Source organism: Schistocerca cancellata, chromosome 3, assembly GCF_023864275.1.
Source record: "Schistocerca cancellata isolate TAMUIC-IGC-003103 chromosome 3, iqSchCanc2.1, whole genome shotgun sequence".
NCBI classification, from domain to species: Eukaryota; Metazoa; Arthropoda; class Insecta; order Orthoptera; family Acrididae; genus Schistocerca; species Schistocerca cancellata.
Window position 1 is genome coordinate 45,723,230 of NC_064628.1, and position 21,146 is coordinate 45,744,375.

Sequence of the window (21,146 nt, forward strand, 5' to 3'; positions counted from 1 at the left end):
GGTACTTGATCGTCGGAAGTATGTGGCTGAGGGACTGCGTCAGCTTTCAGACAACACTACTTACAAAGTTTGCCATGGTAATCCCATTCCTGATGTCCAGGCAGAGCTTCAAGGAATCCTCAGAACCTAAGGCCCCCTACAAAACCTTTCACCTGACTCCATCAACCTCCTGACCCCACCAACACCCCGCACCCCCACCTTCTACCTTCTTCCCAAAATTCACAAACCCAATCATCCCGGCCGTCCCATTGTAGCTGGTTACCAAGCCACCACAGAACGCATCTCTGCCTACGTAGATCAACACCTTCAACCCATTACATGCAGTCTCCCATCCTTCATCAAAGACACCAACCACTTTCTCGAACGCCTGGAATCCCTACCCAGTCTGTTACCCCCGGAAACCATCCTTGTAACCATTGATGCCACTTCCTTATACACAAATATTCCGCATGTCCAGGGCCTCGCTGCGATGGAGCACTTCCTTTCACGCCGATCACCTGCCGCCCTACCTAAAACCTCTTTCCTCATTACCTTAGCCAGCTTCATCCTGACCCACAACTTCTTCACTTTTGAAGGCCAGACATACCAACAATTAAAGGGAACAGCCATGGGTACCAGGATGGCCCCCTCGTACGCCAACCTATTCATGGGTCGCTTAGAGGAAGCCTTCTTGGTTACCCAGGCCTGCCAACCCGAAGTTTGGTACAGATTTATTGATGACATTTTCATGATCTGGACTCACAGTGAAGAAGAACTCCAGAATTTCCTCTCCAACCTCAACTCCTTTGGTTCCATCAGATTCACCTGGTCCTACTCTAAATCCCATGCCACTTTCCTTGACGTTGACCTCCACCTGTCCAATGGCCAGCTTCACACGTCCGTCCACATCAAACCCACCAACAAGCAACAGTACCTCCATTATGACAGCTGCCACCCATTCCACATCAAACGGTCCCTTCCCTACAGCCTAGGTCTTCGTGGCAAACGAATCTGCTCCAGTCCGGAATCCTTGAACCATTACACCAACAACCTGAAAACAGCTTTTGCATCCCGTAACTACCCTCCCGACCTGGTACAGAAGCAAATAACCAGAGCCACTTCCTCATCTCCTCAAACCCGGAACCTTCCACAGAAGAACCCCAAAAGTGCCCCACTTGTGACAGGATACTTTCCGGGACTGGATCAGATTCTGAATGTGGCTCTCCAGCAGGGATACGACTTCCTCAAATCCTGCCCTGAAATGAGATCCATCCTTCATGAAATCCTCCCCACTCCACCAAGAGTGTCTTTCCGCCGTCCACCTAACCTTCGTAACCTCTTAGTTCATCCCTATGAAATCCCTAAACCACCTTCCCTACCCTCTGGCTCCTACCCCTGTAACCGCCCCCGGTGTAAAACCTGTCCCATGCACCCTCCCACCACCACCTATTCCAGTCCTGTAACCCGGAAGGTGTACACGATCAAAGGCAGAGCCACGTGTGAAAGCACCCACGTGATTTACCAACTGACCTGCCTACACTGTGAAGCGTTCTATGTGGGAATGACCAGCAACAAACTGTCCATTCGCATGAATGGACACAGGCAGACAGTGTTTGTTGGTAATGAGGATCACCCTGTGGCTAAACATGCCTTGTTGCACGGCCAGCACATCTTGGCACAGTGTTACACTGTCCGGGTTATCTGGATACTTCCCACGAACACCAACCTGTCAGAACTCCGGAGATGGGAACTTGCCCTTCAGCATATCCTCTCTTCTCGCTATCCGCCAGGCCTCAATCTCCGCTAATTTCAATCTGCCGCCGCTCATACCTCACCTGTCTTTCAACATCATCTTTGCCTCTGTATTTCCGTCCCGACTGACATCTCTGCCCAAACTCTTTGCCTTTACAAATGTCTGCTTGTGTCTGTGTATGTGTGGATGGATATGTGTGTGTGTGTGTGCGAGTGTAAACCTGTCCTTTTTTCCCCCTAAGGTAAGTCTTTCCGCTCCCGGGATTGGAATGACTCCTTACCCTCTCCCTTAAAACCCAATCCTTTTGTCTTTCCTTCTCCTTCCCTCTTTCCTGACGAGGCAACCATTGGTTGTGAAAGCTAGAGTTTTGTGTGTATGTTTGTGTTTATTTGTGTGTCTATCGACCTGCCAGCGCTTTTGTTGGGTAAGTCTCATCATCTTTCTTTTTAAATATATTTTCCCACGTGGAATGTTTCCCTCTATTATATTCATATCATTAATTTGAATCCAACAATCACGTTTGTTATTGTTATTGTTATTGTCACTGTTACATTTCGTAGTCTTTTCTGTCATCTTATTTCCTCCTTCTGTTTTTGCCAGCAGTTTTACTTTCTATTCACCTTCTCCTTTTTTACCGTAATCCAGTATAAAATTTTATCCCGCCGATATATATAATACGTAACCCACTTCCAAACCATAACCAAAAATTTTTTTTTTTTTTTCCGCTTTCAACACTACCGCTCCTATAAAATCCACCGTTTCCAGTTCACAAACAGTTCCTTTCAGCTATTAAACAACCTTTTCGGCTAGTTTTAATATCTTTTGCTTTATTTCCATTTCCGTTTTTCTCACATCATCGATCATTTTTAGCCGCTTCCCACAGGTTTTAACGACATTATTTCTTCATCAGACAATTGTTAGCTTCATTTCCATAATCTGCCACCACCAAACCACCCTTTTAATACATCCTCACGTAGTTTTTTCGAAATTTTCCCGTATTTCTCCACCCTTTAACGTGTTTTGGCGGCAACACAACCACCTAACCTTTGTGCACATCATTATCTACCTACACAAGTTCACCACAGGATCAACATAGCCCAGCTCTAACCAACCCTTTTTCGCCATTTTTCACAACAGATCTCCATTTGCTTTCTAGTTTTACCTTTATCTCTCCCCATATATTTTTATATTTATTTTCATTTTCATTTCAGCCTCGTGTTCCACTTTCCACCTTCCAGTACCATGTCACCCTCACAACACCTCCACAATGACCCCATTAAGTTTTATTTACATTCCCTCCGCAAACATGCCTTCGCCCTAGCCAGATTACACTCCCATATTTTATTTTCTCAGGCTTGTCTGACATTTGGCATCACCCCCAAAGGCCTCACACTTAAAGTTCCCATCTCTGGCTGCAACCCTTCTTTCCATCAGTCCCTATACCAGTTCCAAACCGAACAATCCATTGCCCTCACCCACCTAATCCTTCACCTACACATCCACTCAGCCAATCAACACACCCATCAACTCCTGTCCCTAATAAAAGTCCTCAATCTTTCCTCTCCCACATCCACACCGGTTGTTCAGAGCATCCTCCTACAGGCCAACCGCAAATTAGAAAAGCATGCCACCCTCCACCTTAAAAAACTATCCAATCTCCTGGTTTCCCACCTCTGGAAAGGCAACTCACTCACCCTTCACAACCTTTCCAGCAAACCTCAACCTCCTCTCATTGCACACAAACCCAGTCTCTCCCATCTACTCAATCTCCCACTTCCAGCTCCACTCCCTCCAAAACCTCAAAACTCCAATCAACACAATCTGGAACCACAACACCCCAATTCAGTAGTTAACCTCTCCTCCAAACCTCTCTCCCAATCCGAAACCTCTGTCCTATCCAAAGGCCTCACCTTCAGCCCCACTCCCAGATTTAACCAAACAGCCCTTGTCAAAGATTTACTGTCCTACACCCGTACTCTCTGCTGGAAATATCACTTTGCCACGAAGAAAAATGATCCTAATCCTACTCCCAATGATCCAACTCCCCAAGATACTATCCAAATTGAACCATGCCTGGAACAGTTCCGTCCTCCGTCACAGCGGGACCCACCTCCTCTTCCTCAAAATCACCCTCTCCTAACCTTCCAGGAATTTCTGACTTCCAGCCTTGCCTCTCAATCCTTCTTAAAAAACCTTAATCCTACTCCCAACATCACCACTGCTGAAGCCCAGGCTATCCGTGATCTGAAGGCTGACCAATCCATCGTCATTCTTCCGGCGGACAAGGGTTCCACGACTGTGGTACTTGATCGTCGGAAGTATGTGGCTGAGGGACTGCGTCAGCTTTCAGACAACACTACTTACAAAGTTTGCCATGGTAATCCCATTCCTGATGTCCAGGCGGAGCTTCAAGGAATCCTCAGAACCTTAGGCCCCCTACAAAACCTTTCACCTGACTCCATCAACCTCCTGACCCCACCAACACCCCGCACCCCCACCTTCTACCTTCTTCCCAAAATTCACAAACCCAATCATCCCGGCCGTCCCATTGTAGCTGGTTACCAAGCCACCACAGAACGCATCTCTGCCTACGTAGATCAACACCTTCAACCCATTACATGCAGTCTCCCATCCTTCATCAAAGACACCAACCACTTTCTCGAACGCCTGGAATCCCTACCCAGTCTGTTACCCCCGGAAACCATCCTTGTAACCATTGATGCCACTTCCTTATACACAAATATTCCGCATGTCCAGGGCCTCGCTGCGATGGAGCACTTCCTTTCACGCCGATCACCTGCCGCCCTACCTAAAACCTCTTTCCTCATTACCTTAGCCAGCTTCATCCTGACCCACAACTTCTTCACTTTTGAAGGCCAGACATACCAACAATTAAAGGGAACAGCCATGGGTACCAGGATGGCCCCCTCGTACGCCAACCTATTCATGGGTCGCTTAGAGGAAGCCTTCTTGGTTACCCAGGCCTGCCAACCCGAAGTTTGGTACAGATTTATTGATGACATTTTCATGATCTGGACTCACAGTGAAGAAGAACTCCAGAATTTCCTCTCCAACCTCAACTCCTTTGGTTCCATCAGATTCACCTGGTCCTACTCTAAATCCCATGCCACTTTCCTTGACGTTGACCTCCACCTGTCCAATGGCCAGCTTCACACGTCCGTCCACATCAAACCCACCAACAAGCAACAGTACCTCCATTATGACAGCTGCCACCCATTCCACATCAAACGGTCCCTTCCCTACAGCCTAGGTCTTCGTGGCAAACGAATCTGCTCCAGTCCGGAATCCTTGAACCATTACACCAACAACCTGAAAACAGCTTTTGCATCCCGTAACTACCCTCCCGACCTGGTACAGAAGCAAATAACCAGAGCCACTTCCTCATCTCCTCAAACCCGGAACCTTCCACAGAAGAACCCCAAAAGTGCCCCACTTGTGACAGGATACTTTCCGGGACTGGATCAGATTCTGAATGTGGCTCTCCAGCAGGGATACGACTTCCTCAAATCCTGCCCTGAAATGAGATCCATCCTTCATGAAATCCTCCCCACTCCACCAAGAGTGTCTTTCCGCCGTCCACCTAACCTTCGTAACCTCTTAGTTCATCCCTATGAAATCCCTAAACCACCTTCCCTACCCTCTGGCTCCTACCCCTGTAACCGCCCCCGGTGTAAAACCTGTCCCATGCACCCTCCCACCACCACCTATTCCAGTCCTGTAACCCGGAAGGTGTACACGATCAAAGGCAGAGCCACGTGTGAAAGCACCCACGTGATTTACCAACTGACCTGCCTACACTGTGAAGCGTTCTATGTGGGAATGACCAGCAACAAACTGTCCATTCGCATGAATGGACACAGGCAGACAGTGTTTGTTGGTAATGAGGATCACCCTGTGGCTAAACATGCCTTGTTGCACGGCCAGCACATCTTGGCACAGTGTTACACTGTCCGGGTTATCTGGATACTTCCCACGAACACCAACCTGTCAGAACTCCGGAGATGGGAACTTGCCCTTCAGCATATCCTCTCTTCTCGCTATCCGCCAGGCCTCAATCTCCGCTAATTTCAATCTGCCGCCGCTCATACCTCACCTGTCTTTCAACATCATCTTTGCCTCTGTATTTCCGTCCCGACTGACATCTCTGCCCAAACTCTTTGCCTTTACAAATGTCTGCTTGTGTCTGTGTATGTGTGGATGGATATGTGTGTGTGTGTGCGAGTGTAAACCTGTCCTTTTTTCCCCCTAAGGTAAGTCTTTCCGCTCCCGGGATTGGAATGACTCCTTACCCTCTCCCTTAAAACCCAATCCTTTTGTCTTTCCTTCTCCTTCCCTCTTTCCTGACGAGGCAACCATTGGTTGCGAAAGCTAGAGTTTTGTGTGTATGTTTGTGTTTATTTGTGTGTCTATCGACCTGCCAGCGCTTTTGTTGGGTAAGTCTCATCATCTTTCTTTTTAAATATATATATATATATATATATATATATATATATATATGTGTGTGTGTGTGTGTGTGTGTGTGTGGGGGGGGGGGGGGGGGGGGGGGTATTATTAATTCCAAAAACAGGCATTGTCCATTGCTTAAATGTTCAGCTACGTTTTCAATCATATTTTAAGTGCATCTTGACTGCTCAACACATCAACTACATGGTAGAGTGGTTAGCTTTACTCTTTGCTTTATTTGAGGTCCATTATTTCATCATACATCTCTCTCAACACATCATTCTGGATAGTGCAACTATTGACTATAAAATATATCCTACAGATAACATTTTATTTTTGCACAGGTAATTGTTCTAACAGCAGATACAAGAATGAAGTATAAAGATTTCAACTGAAGCAAACATAATATCTGTAATAATTATCAAAAACAAAATGATGTCAGTGTTCACTAGCTTCTTCGGTGTTTCAGAACTAGCATGCAAAGTAACACGACCGTCACCAGTGTGCACGAAACATTTAATCCAAGGACTTTATTCTAATGATGAAATTAAAGTAATTTTTGTTTAGTACTCACCATAACATCATACAACAGATGGTAATACATCTTGTCCACTAAAGTTTGATGATATGAGACAAAAAATGTTTTGTCTGCCAAGAAACTATTCAGTTCCTGAAAAAATATTGACATAAATATGTGTGTACAACATGTACCAGTTGACTAACAAATGTACCACACAATGAAAAGCACAAACAAGACATTTTACAATTATTTTTAATTAGATTATATTTGTCTCTCTCATACTTGTTAGGAATCATATTGGTACAATAATTAATGTGTTCCACTCAAAACTGTACTGAGCTCATCCTATTCCCCTGCTGAAACTGCTGACCCCCACCCTTTCATAAAACTACATGGATTCAGAAAAGTTTATAATTTTTTTCATGGGTTATATAAAAACAAAGCAAACTGAACACTATTACTTAAATCAACTGCACTGATGAAAAAATATTTGCATGCAGCAAATGAAATATATCATTGCAGTTACACTAAAAATTGTATAAACTTTCTAAAAATGTTGAAATTAAAACAAAAACTGTATCTTATTTTTTATGGCAGCTACTATACATTGGGTTTAGTATGACATATAATGAAGAAAAGATTTTAATTGCTCCTCATAAATTACTAATAGTGTACAATTAATAATAAGAAATTAAAAAAAGTGTTACAATTAAGAATTGAGAAAATTTATTTATTATAATTTTACTTGGCATTTCCTTGCTTTGACCAAAGCAAATTCATTGATTATGCACGTGAAGTCAAGTTTGACAGCTGTGTCGTATTCTATCAGTAATATAGCTAAATTCTGCAGTCTTCTTTTACCTACAGTCAACCATACGCAGATTTTTTTATCGTTTTTAACTTGTTGAAACCGAATTCACAAAATGCTGCAGATGAAGATGATGACGACGACAATGATAACAAAGACTTAAAGGTAGTCAGCTACGAGAGTATAGTTTCTCTATACAGCTGAAGTCTGTGAAACAGGGTACAAATAAGTTGTCCAATTGCTAATCTTAATCATTTTCTCATACTGAATATCTTTCAAGTTTCATTTTCATGAGTTTGATTACAAGGAGAAGCAGTACACCCAGCAGTGGTGGTGAAGATTGTTAGATCTGGAAGGAAAGGGGGCAATGTGTGTCATGGTGAAGTTACATGCCCCTCAGGGTGGTGAATTATCCTCCCCTCTATGTTTGCCCACCACTAACACCACACACAATATATGAGGAACATGCATAAAATAGTTTGATATGCCAGTCCAATGACTAAAGACTTTAGATTTTACTACAGTATCTACTCACACACACTCTCTCTCTCTCTCTCTCTCTCTCTCTCTCTCTCTCTCTCTCTCTCAAGAAACCAACAGCTGTTGTCTTCAGCAAGCATTAGAGGTAGATATTTTGTTCATATGTGGGTCCACAGTCTCCAAGAATTTTGTGAAAGAAAACACTACCTGTAATACACTCAATAGTTATCCTTTTTTATTAAAGATAACAACACAGCCTACTACCGACAATGATTTCTTTCACAAAATTTGAGACAGAGGTACATCTAATTTCAGTTTACATCATAGGTCAGTTAGGATGGTGCATTTTTTTTGAGTATATGAAGTACCATCAAAGGTGCTCCATACACACACAATGGGGAGGGGGGGGAGTCCTCTTGTTGCAAGACAGTTTGGTGGTTACCAACATGTAAGACGACAGATAATTTGCAAGGTGCCTAGAGTAAAGTTCGCCACTCTTAGTAGCCTATTCGACCATCCAGAGTTTGTTGTGCATGCAGTAGATTGCCTTTCTGTGTCCCAAGCCCTCAAGATACAGTGTCTGAGATGTGACAAAAAATCAGTGCCTAAGGCTCTCAGTTGCAATGTTTCCATTGTGGTTGCAAGCTTAGCAAGTCTGTTGGCAAGTTCACTGCCTAAGATACCTATGTGGCTCAGTGTACAAAGAAAAGAGAGAGAGATTCCTGCTCCATGGCAGTTGTAGAGCAGGTCATGAATGTTGAAGACCAGCACATTTCATGGAGAGCATTGGTCTACTGCTTGTAGTCTGCTCAAGGAATCACTACATACAACGGAGTTCCATTTGAGAGAGTCTCATATGTTGGAGATCTCATAATATGGCCGTCAGTTCTGCAGTAAATGTACTACACACACTCAGAAGACAGTGTTGCTCATAAACTCCTGCATCAACACAGCCATAACAAACATGGTCACTGACCTAAGAGCCATCTGTACATATGATTTCATTAGCTGGATATTCATGGTATACAGATTTCTGCTGTAATTCCCTTGGTGCCACAGGGCATGCCCACCCTTATTACTGGCCTAGGAACATATCACATGGGAGTGAGATGTGGTTTTTCGCATAGAAGCAAGTGGAGGAAGTTGGGAGTTCTCTACAGAAGTCCTCAAACGGTACCTCACCTGGTTTACAGTTTCAGAGGTGGTTCAAAAGCAGCTGGAGTCTGTCATTTCAGAACAAAATGGGAGTATCAAGCGTGTTCCAGTTGCTGGTTGACAGTGACCACATAGTTGATCAAGAAGAGCGAATGTCATACTCTCAGACAAGCGATACGTGCTTCCACGAGGAAGCCCATATGGAAAGCTCCATTTGACAGTCTTTATCACAGAATACAGGGTCCAATAAACATAGTACAGATTGTGCTGCTGAACAATAAGCACATACATCCCTAATCTGAAGGAGATAAAATCAGTATTTTATAAAATCTTAATAAAACCATTTGATCCATTCTCAAAGAGGCGTTGCTAAGAAAATGGCTGTGTGTTCTGCACTCCTCCATCATATAAATGTTAAATATTTCTTTGTGAAATCAAATAACTAACTTGATGCTACATCATGGGTAGAACACTTTCTTTGCAGCATTTCATTAGCTTAGGCCAATTTCATTAACACTTCAAACCACACCTCTAAGAGCCACAAAAACTCATAATCTATTTCTCTGGGAAGGATCACTACACCTGCTGCTGTTTCAGCAGTCCACTTGTCTCTATTAGTCATTTTAGCGCATTTTGAAAAACTGACATTCAAATCTTAACATACAAGATATAAATCACATGCCACTGACTTACACTGACATCATGCGGCTCATGTGTGCTCTCTTTCAATCTTGTTCACCCACTGCTGCTCAATCAGCAGCAGCAGTTTTGCAACTGGGGTCAGCACAGCTGTTCCAAGCTTCATCATCAGCCAGATGGGTAATGATACATCATTTTAACATATATTCTTTTTAATTTTAGTTTTTATCTTTCCCCTGTACTATCTGAAGGTGGCCTACTACTACAGGTAGAAACCAGTCATACTTTTAATAAATGACTGTGCAATCGAGACTGTTTTTTCTTACTTTACTTACCTGACAGATCACCGTTTCCCAATAATATTATCTAAAATTATAAGTGTTTCGCTTCTATTTTTCACGGCATATAGCAAAACATGTAATGAATGAACAGCAGTAATTTTAGTTTGCAATATAGGCACAGTTTTATTGTTTTTACTCCAAGAGCTCATGTTCAAACATGATTCAAGAATCATTTTGCTTCCTCCAACATATTGATCTTACAATGACTACAGCAGTAAAATTGCAAAATCTGAGCAGTCTTGTCAACTTTCCTTTCAGTATCTCATCCATAAATTGAACAGGTAGGAAACAAATCCTGCCATATGCTCTACGATGGCATGCAAAGTGAAAATATATATGTAATTCAAAACTCTTTGACATAAAGCAACAATGTGTGAATGGTATAAGCATAAAATGACCATGTTACCCACACTGACAGATTCAATAGTGTATCTCCCCCTCCTCGCTCAAAGCTTCCTTCCAGCTGTCCATCGAGAATGTGAAACGAGCAAGTTGGAATCTAATCTGTGTGTTACGTTTTCTGCACCAAAGAATAACTAGAATTTTCTGCTCCTTCAATTCTACTTGTTTATCTCACATAGCTGCATAAACTACAGGTAATCTGTACAGGAATATGTAAAATTTTTATGCAAAATCTCCATTACACCGAGCGAGGTGGCGCAGTGGTAGCACACTGGACTCTCATTCGGGAGGACGACGGTTGAATCCCGCGTCCGGCCATCCTGATTTAGGTTTTCCGTGATTTCCCTAAATCGCTCCAGGCAAATGCTGGGATGGTTCCCTTGAAAGGGCACGGCTGACTTCCTTCCCCATCCTTGCCTAATCCAATGAGACCGATGACGTTGCTGTGGGGTCTCTTCCACCAAACAATCCAATCCAATCTCCATTACACTTATATTTCAGTTGTTTATATTTATATTCCTGATTACAGTGATGCAATTGGTTTTACTAGAAGCTCAAGTAAGTAAAATATGCAGCTAACTGAAGTTAAGAGATCATCATATGATGATAAAACATAGTGAACAAATAAGCAGCAAAGGAGGCATTGTTACCAATCATTCAAAAGCAGACATTCCTGACTTTCCGAGAACATATTTGGAATTATCTGAAATTAATTAACTTATGAAATAACTGATATTAAAAGTTCGGACCCTCAAAATATCAATCGCCTATTTTGCTTTAATTACTGCTAGTTGGTGAACTTCAGCAATATAATTTCATTGCTGTATTTTTTCTGAATCAGACAACACCTCTTGCTAATTAAGTCAGTTGTTAATTAAGATTATGAGTAATTTAGAATCATAAATTATTTACTTCAAGATGGATGCCATACTCATAATTGGGAGATTTCAGAAAAATGCATACTAATGTTATATTTATTGCTGTGAATTACTAATCCGAAACATATTTGGAATTACTGAAGAATGGGATCCAATGCATCAGCTTTGACCAATGATGTCAGAAGTTACCAGAGATGATGTATTGCACAGATTTAATAGCAAAGACAAATGTTCAGAAACAAAGGAACGCAGAACAGAGAAAACAATGGAAAACATATCACGTACATCCATATTTCAAACACCATGTTAAATATAGTGCTTCTCTGAGTCCTAATATCTTATAGCTCAATTGAAGCACAGGGTGGTGGTTGTTGTTGTTGTGGTCTTCAGACCTGAGACTGGTTTGATGCAGCTCTCCATGCTACTCTATCCTGTGCAAGCTGCTTCATCTCCCAGTACCTACTGCAGCCTACATCCTTCTGAATCTGCTTAGTGTATTCATCTCTTGGTCTCCCTCTACGATTTTTACCCTCCACGCTGCCCTCCAATACTAAATTGGTGATCCCTCGATGTCTCATAACATGTCCTACCACCCGATCCCTTCTTCTAGTCAAGTTGTGTCACAAGCTCCTCTTCTCCCCAATCCTATTCAATACCTCCTCATTAGTTATGTGATCTACCCATCTAATCTTCAGCATTCTTCTGTAGCACCACATTTCGAAAGCTTCTATTCTCTTCTTGTCTAAACTATTTATCGTCCACGTATCACTTCCATACATGGCTACACTCCATACAAATACTTTCAGAAACGACTTCCTGACACTTAAATCTACACTCGATGTTAACAAATTTTTCTTCTTCAGAAATGCTTTCCTTGCCATTGCCAGTCTACATTTTATATCCTCTCTACTTCGACCATCATCAGTTATTTTGCTCCCCAAATAGCAAAACTCCTTTACTACTTTAAGTGTCTCATTTCCTAATCTAATTCCCTCAGTATCACCCGACTTAATTCGACTACATTCCATTATCCTAGTTTTGCTTTTGTTGATGTTCATCTTATACCCTCCTTTCAAGACACTGTCCATTCCATTCAACTGCCCTTCCAGGTCCTTTGCTGTCTCTGACAGAATTACAAAGTCATTGGCGAACCTCAAAGTTTTTATTTCTTCTCCATAGATTTTAATACCTACTCCGAATTTGTCTTTTGTTTCCTTTACTGCTGGCTCAATATACAGATTGAATAACATTGGGGAGAGGCTACAACCCTGTCTCACTCCCTTCCCAACCACTGCTTCCCTTTCATGTCCCTCGACTCATATAACTGCCATCTGCTTTCTGTACAAATTGTAAATAGCCTTTCGTTCCCTGTATTTTACCCCTGCCACCTTCAGAATTTGAAAGAGAGTATTCCAATCAACATTGTCAAAAGCTTTCTCTAAGTCTACAAAAGCTAGAAACGTAGTTTGCCTTTCCTTAATCTTTCTTCTAAGATAAGTCGTAGGGTCAGTATTGCCTCATGTGTTCCAACATTTCTACGGAATCCAAACTGATCTTCCCCGAGGTCGGCTTCTATCAGTTTTTCCATTCGTCTGTAAAGAAGCACAGGGTATTTGTGCATAAAATAAAGGGAAAAAAGTGACAGAAGTAACATTAGCATGGAATACCTCAGTTGACATGTACGAGTTGTATCCCAAACTTCAGTTTATCTGTGTAGGTTAACTGTGGTATGAGATACAAATTTAATGTACATTGACTTATTTGCCTTTGCTGTCACTAGTATCCTATTCTTCAGTTGACCTATGCAGGTCAGCTGAAATATGCGATACACATTTTAAAGATGTTGCTTTTTTCGCTCCACTACTACTAGCATCCTATTCTTTAGTTGATACTAGCACTAGCGAAGGTGGAAAAACCGAAATGTTCACTCACACACACACACACACACACACACACACACACACACACACACACACACACACACACGCCCAAGGCCAAAAAAGACCGACATATGTAAAACTTGTATCCCATAATGAGATTTTCACTCTGCTGCGGAGTGTGCGCTGATATGAAACTTCCTGGCAGATTAAAACTGTGTGCCCGACCGAGACTCGAACTCGGGACCTTTGACTTTCGCGGGCAAGTGCTCTATCCCATACTTCAGTTGTCCCACATAGGTAAACTACCGAAGATGAATGAATCGATGTATGTAACACTGGCATCCTGTACCTCAGCTGAACTACATGAAGTTGGAAAAAAGTGACACACATAAAATTTGTATCCCATACTTCAGTTGACCTATAGGGTCAACTGCATGGGAGACAATTTTTTTTCACCTGGAAAATTATCACAGTATTACTAACAATAGCAAAAAATCCAACAACAGTAAAATTTGTATCCCACTCCTCAGTTGAGTTATATACGTGAACAGAAGTATGGGATACACATTTTCCTTATGTCAGTCTTTTCACCTTCGATTGTACTGGCATGGACTGAAAAATATTGTAGTAATACTAATGCTATAGAAGGCGAAAAAACTTACCATACACAAACTCCTCTGAAAAAACCAAAGCTGGCCTTGAGAGATGTCAACAAAAATCGCACGCCCACATGCACCCCCCCCCCCCCCACACACACACAAGAAAGACAACATCACAAAAAACAAATATACATACACACATATAAACCCAGAAAAGAAAATAATAAGAAATATAACCACAGAAAAGACATTGCCAAACATAAGAAAATGAACAATGATGCACCAACCACAAAAACTCCAAATCAATATCTTAACCATCCCGACCAAACCCACTCTTTTTCTTAATTATGACTGACCCCCGACACCACATACCAACATGAAATTAGCTAACAAATTTTGGAGGATACATTTGCCCAAAACGTTTAAGGAAAACAAACTGGCAATATGTATTGGGTACACAGCACCTCCAAGAATATTCATCTAAATGGCTCTGTAGTATTGAAATGCATCATTTCCCCCTCCCTACAACAGATTTTATGAATGACCAATAACCTTCTATACTCTTGGTACAAGCCCCAGTAGTTGAACTTCAGAATTCAATGTCATGATTCACAAGAAGATGCTGAAAATCCCTATTCCCCACATCCCTATATGAAGAAAACCCATCTGGAATAACTGAAGAACCCTTGGCAACATGTCCTTCAATTAATTTCACCAATATTTTTCCGTTCCATTAGGAACCACTTTAAAAACTACATTATCAGACTCTGGGCCTGAAATTCTAGCACCCACAATCCATAATCCCACTGTAGGTTCCCCCTTTTACACTTGGTTTTGCCAAAAGCAGACTCATCAATTTCAAGGATGACACTTGCCACCGCCCCCCCCCCCCCCTCCTCCAGCCCAAACCAAAGGGTATGTTATATATTTCCCACACACTTCCCTACACAACAAAACCAGTCTAGAGTGACACGCTCACCCATGCAACATTCAGGTACACACAACCAAACAGAATACCTCAAATACCAACATATGTAATTTTTATTATATCCCTGAAGACCAGCTTCAATTTCTCAAATCATAAATCATGTTCCTCATTGAATTGAACACCATACTCAATCTTTGGTACACCTCCATGTAAATAAATCATATCTATGAGATGCTGACACACTTACCACACACATATTTTTGCCAAACTCATGACATCTATCATAATCAGCAATAAGGACACATACTTGCAAAAGCCAAATGAAGGAGATAAATCCATTTCTACAAACAAAAATCGAAAAAGTAAAAACTGTCCAGAATGAAAAACATATCTTCTAAACTGTCTCACACTCACTAAGAATGGAAATAAGTACCAAACAAATTGGAATGAACAAATGATTTAAACTAATAGAAGCAACAAGAATCTTACACAATGTCTAGCCCTGTCTTTTGAAAACACATTCATTTATTTCAGTTTACAATGATGATGCTTTGCCACAGAAGATAACCAATTTATTACCTATGGCTCAAAAATAAAGACATTAATATCTACGAGTAAAGTATGACACCACTGGTCAAAGCCAATGGGTTGTATCCCATTCTTCAGTTGACCCTTATGAAATGACTGATATTAAAAGTTTGGACCCTCAACATTTCAATCGGCTGTTTCAGTTTAATGACCACAAGTTTCTAAAACATTAGCAATATAATTTTATTGCTGTATTTTTTTCTGAATCAAACAACATCTCTTATCAATTAATTAAGTAGGTAACTAAGATTATGAATAATTTAGAATCATAAATTGTTTATTTCAAGATGGATGTCATACTCGTAATGGAAGGGGGGGGGGATTTCAGAAAAACACATAATAATAATAATAATAATAATAATAATAATGTTACATGTACTTTTGTGAATTATTAAACTGAAACATTTTTTAAAAACCAAACTTTAGTAAAGTCTTAGAATCCATGCAAAATAGTAAAGTGTAGCCTTTACGTTTTCCAAGGACATGCAACTCTACTTTATGATTTCTGTTGATGACATCCTCTTGGATAAAATATTCCAGAGTTAAATAGTTCCAAATTCGCATCTCTGAGCAGGGACATATTGAAGATAGATTATAGTGCTAATTAGTGAAGTGGGGTGCCACTGAGAAGACGACTTCCAGCTGCATGAGTACAAAGTTATCAACAGAAATTCAGATTGGGTAATGGAGAAGTAGGTCTAATACTGAATGACAAAACAGAGATGTGTGTGAGCTATGATGAACAGCATATTGAACACAATATCACAGCCACAACGTAAACAACATTTGTACAGGTTTATACGCCTACTAACTCTGCAAATGATAAGAGAGATTGAAGAATGTATGAGTAGATAAAATTTTGTTGTTGTTGTGGTCTTCAGTCCTGAGACTGGTTTGATGCAGCTCTCCATGCTAATCTATCCTGTGCAAGCTCCTTCATTTCCCAGTACGTACTGCAACCTACATCCTTCTGAATCTGCTTAGTGTATTCATCTCTTCGTCTCCCTCTACGATTTTTACCCTCCACGCTGCCCTCCAATGCTAAATTTGTGATCCCTTGATGCCTCAGAACATGTCCTACCAACCGATCCCTTCTAGTCAAGTTGTGCCACAAACTTCTCTTCTCCCCAATCCTATTCAATACCTCCTCATTAGTTATGTGATCTACCCATCTAATCTTCACCATTCTTCTGTAGCACCACATTTCGAAAGCTTCTATTCTCTTCTTGTCCAAACTACTTATTGTCCATGTTTCACTTCCATACATGGCTACACTCCATACAAATACTTTCAGAAACGACTTCCTGACACTTAAATCTATATTCGATGTTAACAAATTTCTCTTCTTCAGAAACGCTTTCCTTGCCATTGCCAGTCCACATTTTATATCCTCTCTACTTCGACCATCATCAGTTATTTTGCTCACCAAATAGCAAAACTTCTTTACTACTTTCAGTGTCTCATTTCCTAATCTAATTCCCTCAGCATCACCCGACTTAATTCGACTACATTCCATTATCCTTGTTTTGCTTTTGTTGATGTTCATCTTATATCCTCCTTTCAAGACACTGTCCATTCCATTCAACTGCTCTTCCAAGTCCTTTGCTGTCTCTGACAGAATTACAATGTTATTGGCGAACCTCAAAGTTTTTATTTCTTCTCCATGGATTTTAATACCTACTCTGAATTTTTCTTTTGTTTCCTTTACTGCTTGTTAAATATACAGATTGAATAACATCGGGGAGAGGCTACAACCCTGTCTCACTCCCTCCCCAACCACTGCTTCCCTTTCATGCCCCTCGACTGTTATAACTGCCATCTGCTTTCTGTACAAATTGTAAATAGCCTTTCGTTCCCTGTATTTTACCCCTGCCACCTTTAGAATGTTAAAGAGAGTATTCCAGTTGACATTGTCAAAAGCTTTCTCTAAGTCTGCAAATGCTAGAAACGTAGGATTGCCTTTCCTTATTCTTTCTTCTAAGATAAGTCGTAAGGTCAGTATTGCCTCACGTGTTCCAATATTTCTACGGAATCCAAACTGATCTTCCCCGAGGTCGGCTTCTACCAGTTTTTCCATTTGTCCGTAAATAATTCGTGTTAGTATTTTGCAGCTGTGACTTATTAAACTGATAGTTCGGTAATTTTCACATCTGTCGACACCTGCTTTCTTTGTGATTGGAATTATTATATTCTTCTTGAAGTCTGAGGGTATTTCGCCTGCCTCGTACATCTTGTTCACCAGATGGTAGAGTTTTGTCAGGACTGGCTCTCCCAAGGCCGTTAGTAGTTCCAATGGAATGTTGTCTACTCCCGGGGTCTTGTTTCGACTCAGGTCTTTCAGTGCTCTGTCAAACTCTTCACGCAGTATCGTATCTCCCATTTCATCTTCATCTACATCCTCTTCCATAATATTGTCCTCAAGTACATCACCCTTGTACAGACCCTCTATATACTCCTTCCACCTTTCTCTTCTTTGCTTAGAACTGGGTTTCCATCTGAGCTCTTGATATTCATACAACTGGTTCTCTTTTCTCTTAAGGTCTCTTTAATTTTCCGGTAGGCAGCATCTATCTTACCCCTAGTGAGATTTGCCTCTACATCCTTACATTTGTCCATTTTGCACTTGCTGTCGATCTCATTTTTGAGACGTTTAATTTTTGCCAGCTTCATTTACTGCATTTTTATGTTTTCTCCTTTCATCAATTAAATTCAATATTTCTTCTGTTACCCAAAGATTTCCACTATCCCTCGCCTTTTTACCTACTTCATCCTCTGCTGCCTTCACTATTTCATCCCTCAGAGCTACCCATTCGTCTTCTACTGTATTTCTTTCTCCCATTCCTGTAAATTGTTCCCTTATGCTCTCCCTGAAACTCTGTACAACCTCTGGTTTAGTCAGTTTATCCAGGTCCCATCTCCTTAAACTCCCACCTTTTTGCAATTTCTTCAGTTTTAATCTACAGTTCATAACCAATAGATTGTGGTCAGACTCCACATCTGCCCCTGGAAATGTCCTACAATTTAAAACCTGGTTCCTAAATCTCTGTCTTACCATTATATAATCTATCTGATACCTTTTAGTATCCCCAGGATTCTTCCATGTATACAACCTTCTTTTATGATTCTTGAACCAAGTGTTAGCTATGATTAAGTTATGCTCTGTGCAAAATTCTAACAGACGGCTTCCTCTTTCATTTCTTAGCCCAAATCCATATTCACCTACTATGTTTCCTTCTCTTCCATTTCCTACTATAGAATTCCAGTCACCCATGACAATTAAATTTTCATCTCCCTTAACTATCTGAATAATTTCCTTTATCTCATCATACATTTCATCAATCTCTTCGTCATCTGCGGAGATAGTTGGCATATAAACTTGTATTGCTGTAGTAGGCGTGGGCTTCGTATCTATCTTGGCCACAATAATGCATTCACTATGCTGTTTGTAGTAGCTTACCCGCATTCCTATTTTCCTATTCATTATTAAACCTACTCCTGCATTACCCCTATTTGATTTTGTATTTTTAACCCTGTATTCACCTGACCAGAAGTCTTGTTTCTTCTGCCACCGAACTTCACTAATTCCCACTATATCCTACTTTAACCTATCCATTTCCCTTTTTAAATTTTCTAACCAATCTGCGCAATTAAGGGATCTGACATTCCACGCTCCAATCCGTAGAACGCCAGTTTTCTTTCCCCTGATAACAATGTCCTGTTATGGGAGTCGTCAACTTAAGTGGGCGCGAGTAACGAGTGGATGGGCAAAGTATCTATTAGGAACATTACCTATGTAGATTGTGGACAGTTGGGAATGTGGGTCTCACAGGAAGCGTGCAAGGGATAAGACCCTGCAATCGCGCTATTCATCTGTGTCCTCGGTGGCTCAGATGGATACAGCCTCTCCCATGTAAACAGGAGATCCTGGGTTCGAGTCCCAGTCAGGGCATAAATTTTCAGCTGACCCCATCAAGGTACGTCAACAACACCTATCGGCAGCTGAGGGTTTTCAAGTAATTATCATTTACACTTAATTCTATTTAACTGCTCTTTGAAAGCATGTTTACCTTTACCTCCACCACTCAGGTTGCTGAACATAGTGATTTTCTTGGGCACTGAGTATCGCAAATGAAGTTTTGAATATGAAAACTCTCTGGGTCATGATAGTGGTGCAAAAGCTATTTTGATCAGATTATTAGCTGAATGTCTCTGTTCTGGTAACAATACTGTCATATTTGACAGTCAGTCATGAACTTTAAATACCACTATTATCACTACGTAAACTTGATACTTAATTTTCCAGTCCGGTGTGGAGAGCATTCTGTTTCCTGTGTGCTGGTCCACAGTATCCTTTCTTCCAGGAGTGCTAGCCCAGTAAGGCATGCAGAAGAATTTCCGTGATGTTTAGAAAATATGTGAGTGTTACTAGCAGAATTAGTGCTTTAAGGCCAGGTAGCACACCAGTAATTGCACATGGAAGACAATGTTATAGGTCTGACTCCTAGTCTGATTCACAGTTTCTTTCTGTCAGAAGACTATGCAGTTTCTCTAGATAGCACCATCAATGACTACCAGGCTGTTATCTGTTGCAAAACAAAAGCTGCTTACATGTGTACCTCACCCACATTCCTCTTACAAGATCTCATACTGCCTATATTCATTTCAACCATTACTTCCATTTCCTCTATCATATCTGCATAATTTTGACCTTAGAGGTCTGGCTCCCTCCCAAATCACCACATGGAAACTTGTTTTTGACACACATGGGAATTTTCCAATGCTCGAAGTCACAATAAGTACTGTTAAGTCCTGGCATATGCCAAAATCTATAACAGATGATTTGCAATTTATGTATCAATGTCACAACCAGTTGAAACTGTCCCTTTTGCAGTCACAGACCTGTGCACACCTGTTATTTATGGGAAGTTATTAAATTATGTTAATTATATACAACTACTGTATCTGTAAAAGCATGCTTCACATTCAGTTTGACATCTTATACTGTGTACTGGCAACTATGTTAGTGAAAGACAGTTATCACACATAAAAAAACTTGTCTACAATATCCAAGATAGAAGAATGACAAAATGAGCAAAAGAAACAGTTAGGTCCCAGCAGCACTTTGAAAAATTTCTGACCCTATACAGCATTTTGTCAGCTGACAGTCTCTGGAGTAAATTACACTGCTGCATAGTCAAACAGGGAGTACTAGAAATGGGGAGTGTTTAACATGTTCTAAAGTAAAGAAAAAAAGTAGACAAAAGATATACAATAAAAGGAATCAGCACCCCACAACATAACGTTTTGTAGTATCTACTTCTACATTGCAGAAATTTTACCTTTAGTACACGTTGCTGCACGCCAGGGGAATCCATTAAATTAATGTAGCAAACTGCATATTCAACCCACTGTCTCACACAAGCTTCTTCTTCTGCTGTTTTCCCTAGCAGTGAATTATCTGCTTTCTTAGCTAATGACAATGCAATTGTTCCAAATCCTGTAACTAGTTCATTTGGTAGTCTTCCATTGCTCAGATCCGATGCACTAATCTGAAAAGACCAGCATACCATCCATCATATTACAGAAAAATAGGCTGAGTCATAATTTAATTAAGAGCTATACACAGAAATCTAAAAATGTCAATATTGCTGAAGCTTCCTATTATGATACATCGAAATGCACATTAAAAAAAGGAAGAATAAACTAACTAGGATTGATCACAAAAGACCCAG

At 40.9% G+C, this 21,146-nt stretch overlaps 1 protein-coding gene across 1 annotated transcript in view; it reads right to left on the minus strand.

Annotated features, from left to right (window-relative positions):
* The window catches only part of LOC126176895 (eukaryotic translation elongation factor 1 epsilon-1), a 38,370-nt gene that overhangs the window by 15,607 nt on the left and 1,617 nt on the right, over positions 1–21,146 (minus strand). The window contains exons 2-3 of the mRNA XM_049924095.1: positions 20,754–20,963; positions 6,771–6,866 (exon numbers count right to left, since the gene is read on the minus strand). Coding sequence (XP_049780052.1) covers positions 6,771–6,866; positions 20,754–20,963 — 306 coding nt within the window. The remainder of the gene's footprint in view (positions 1–6,770; positions 6,867–20,753; positions 20,964–21,146) is intronic.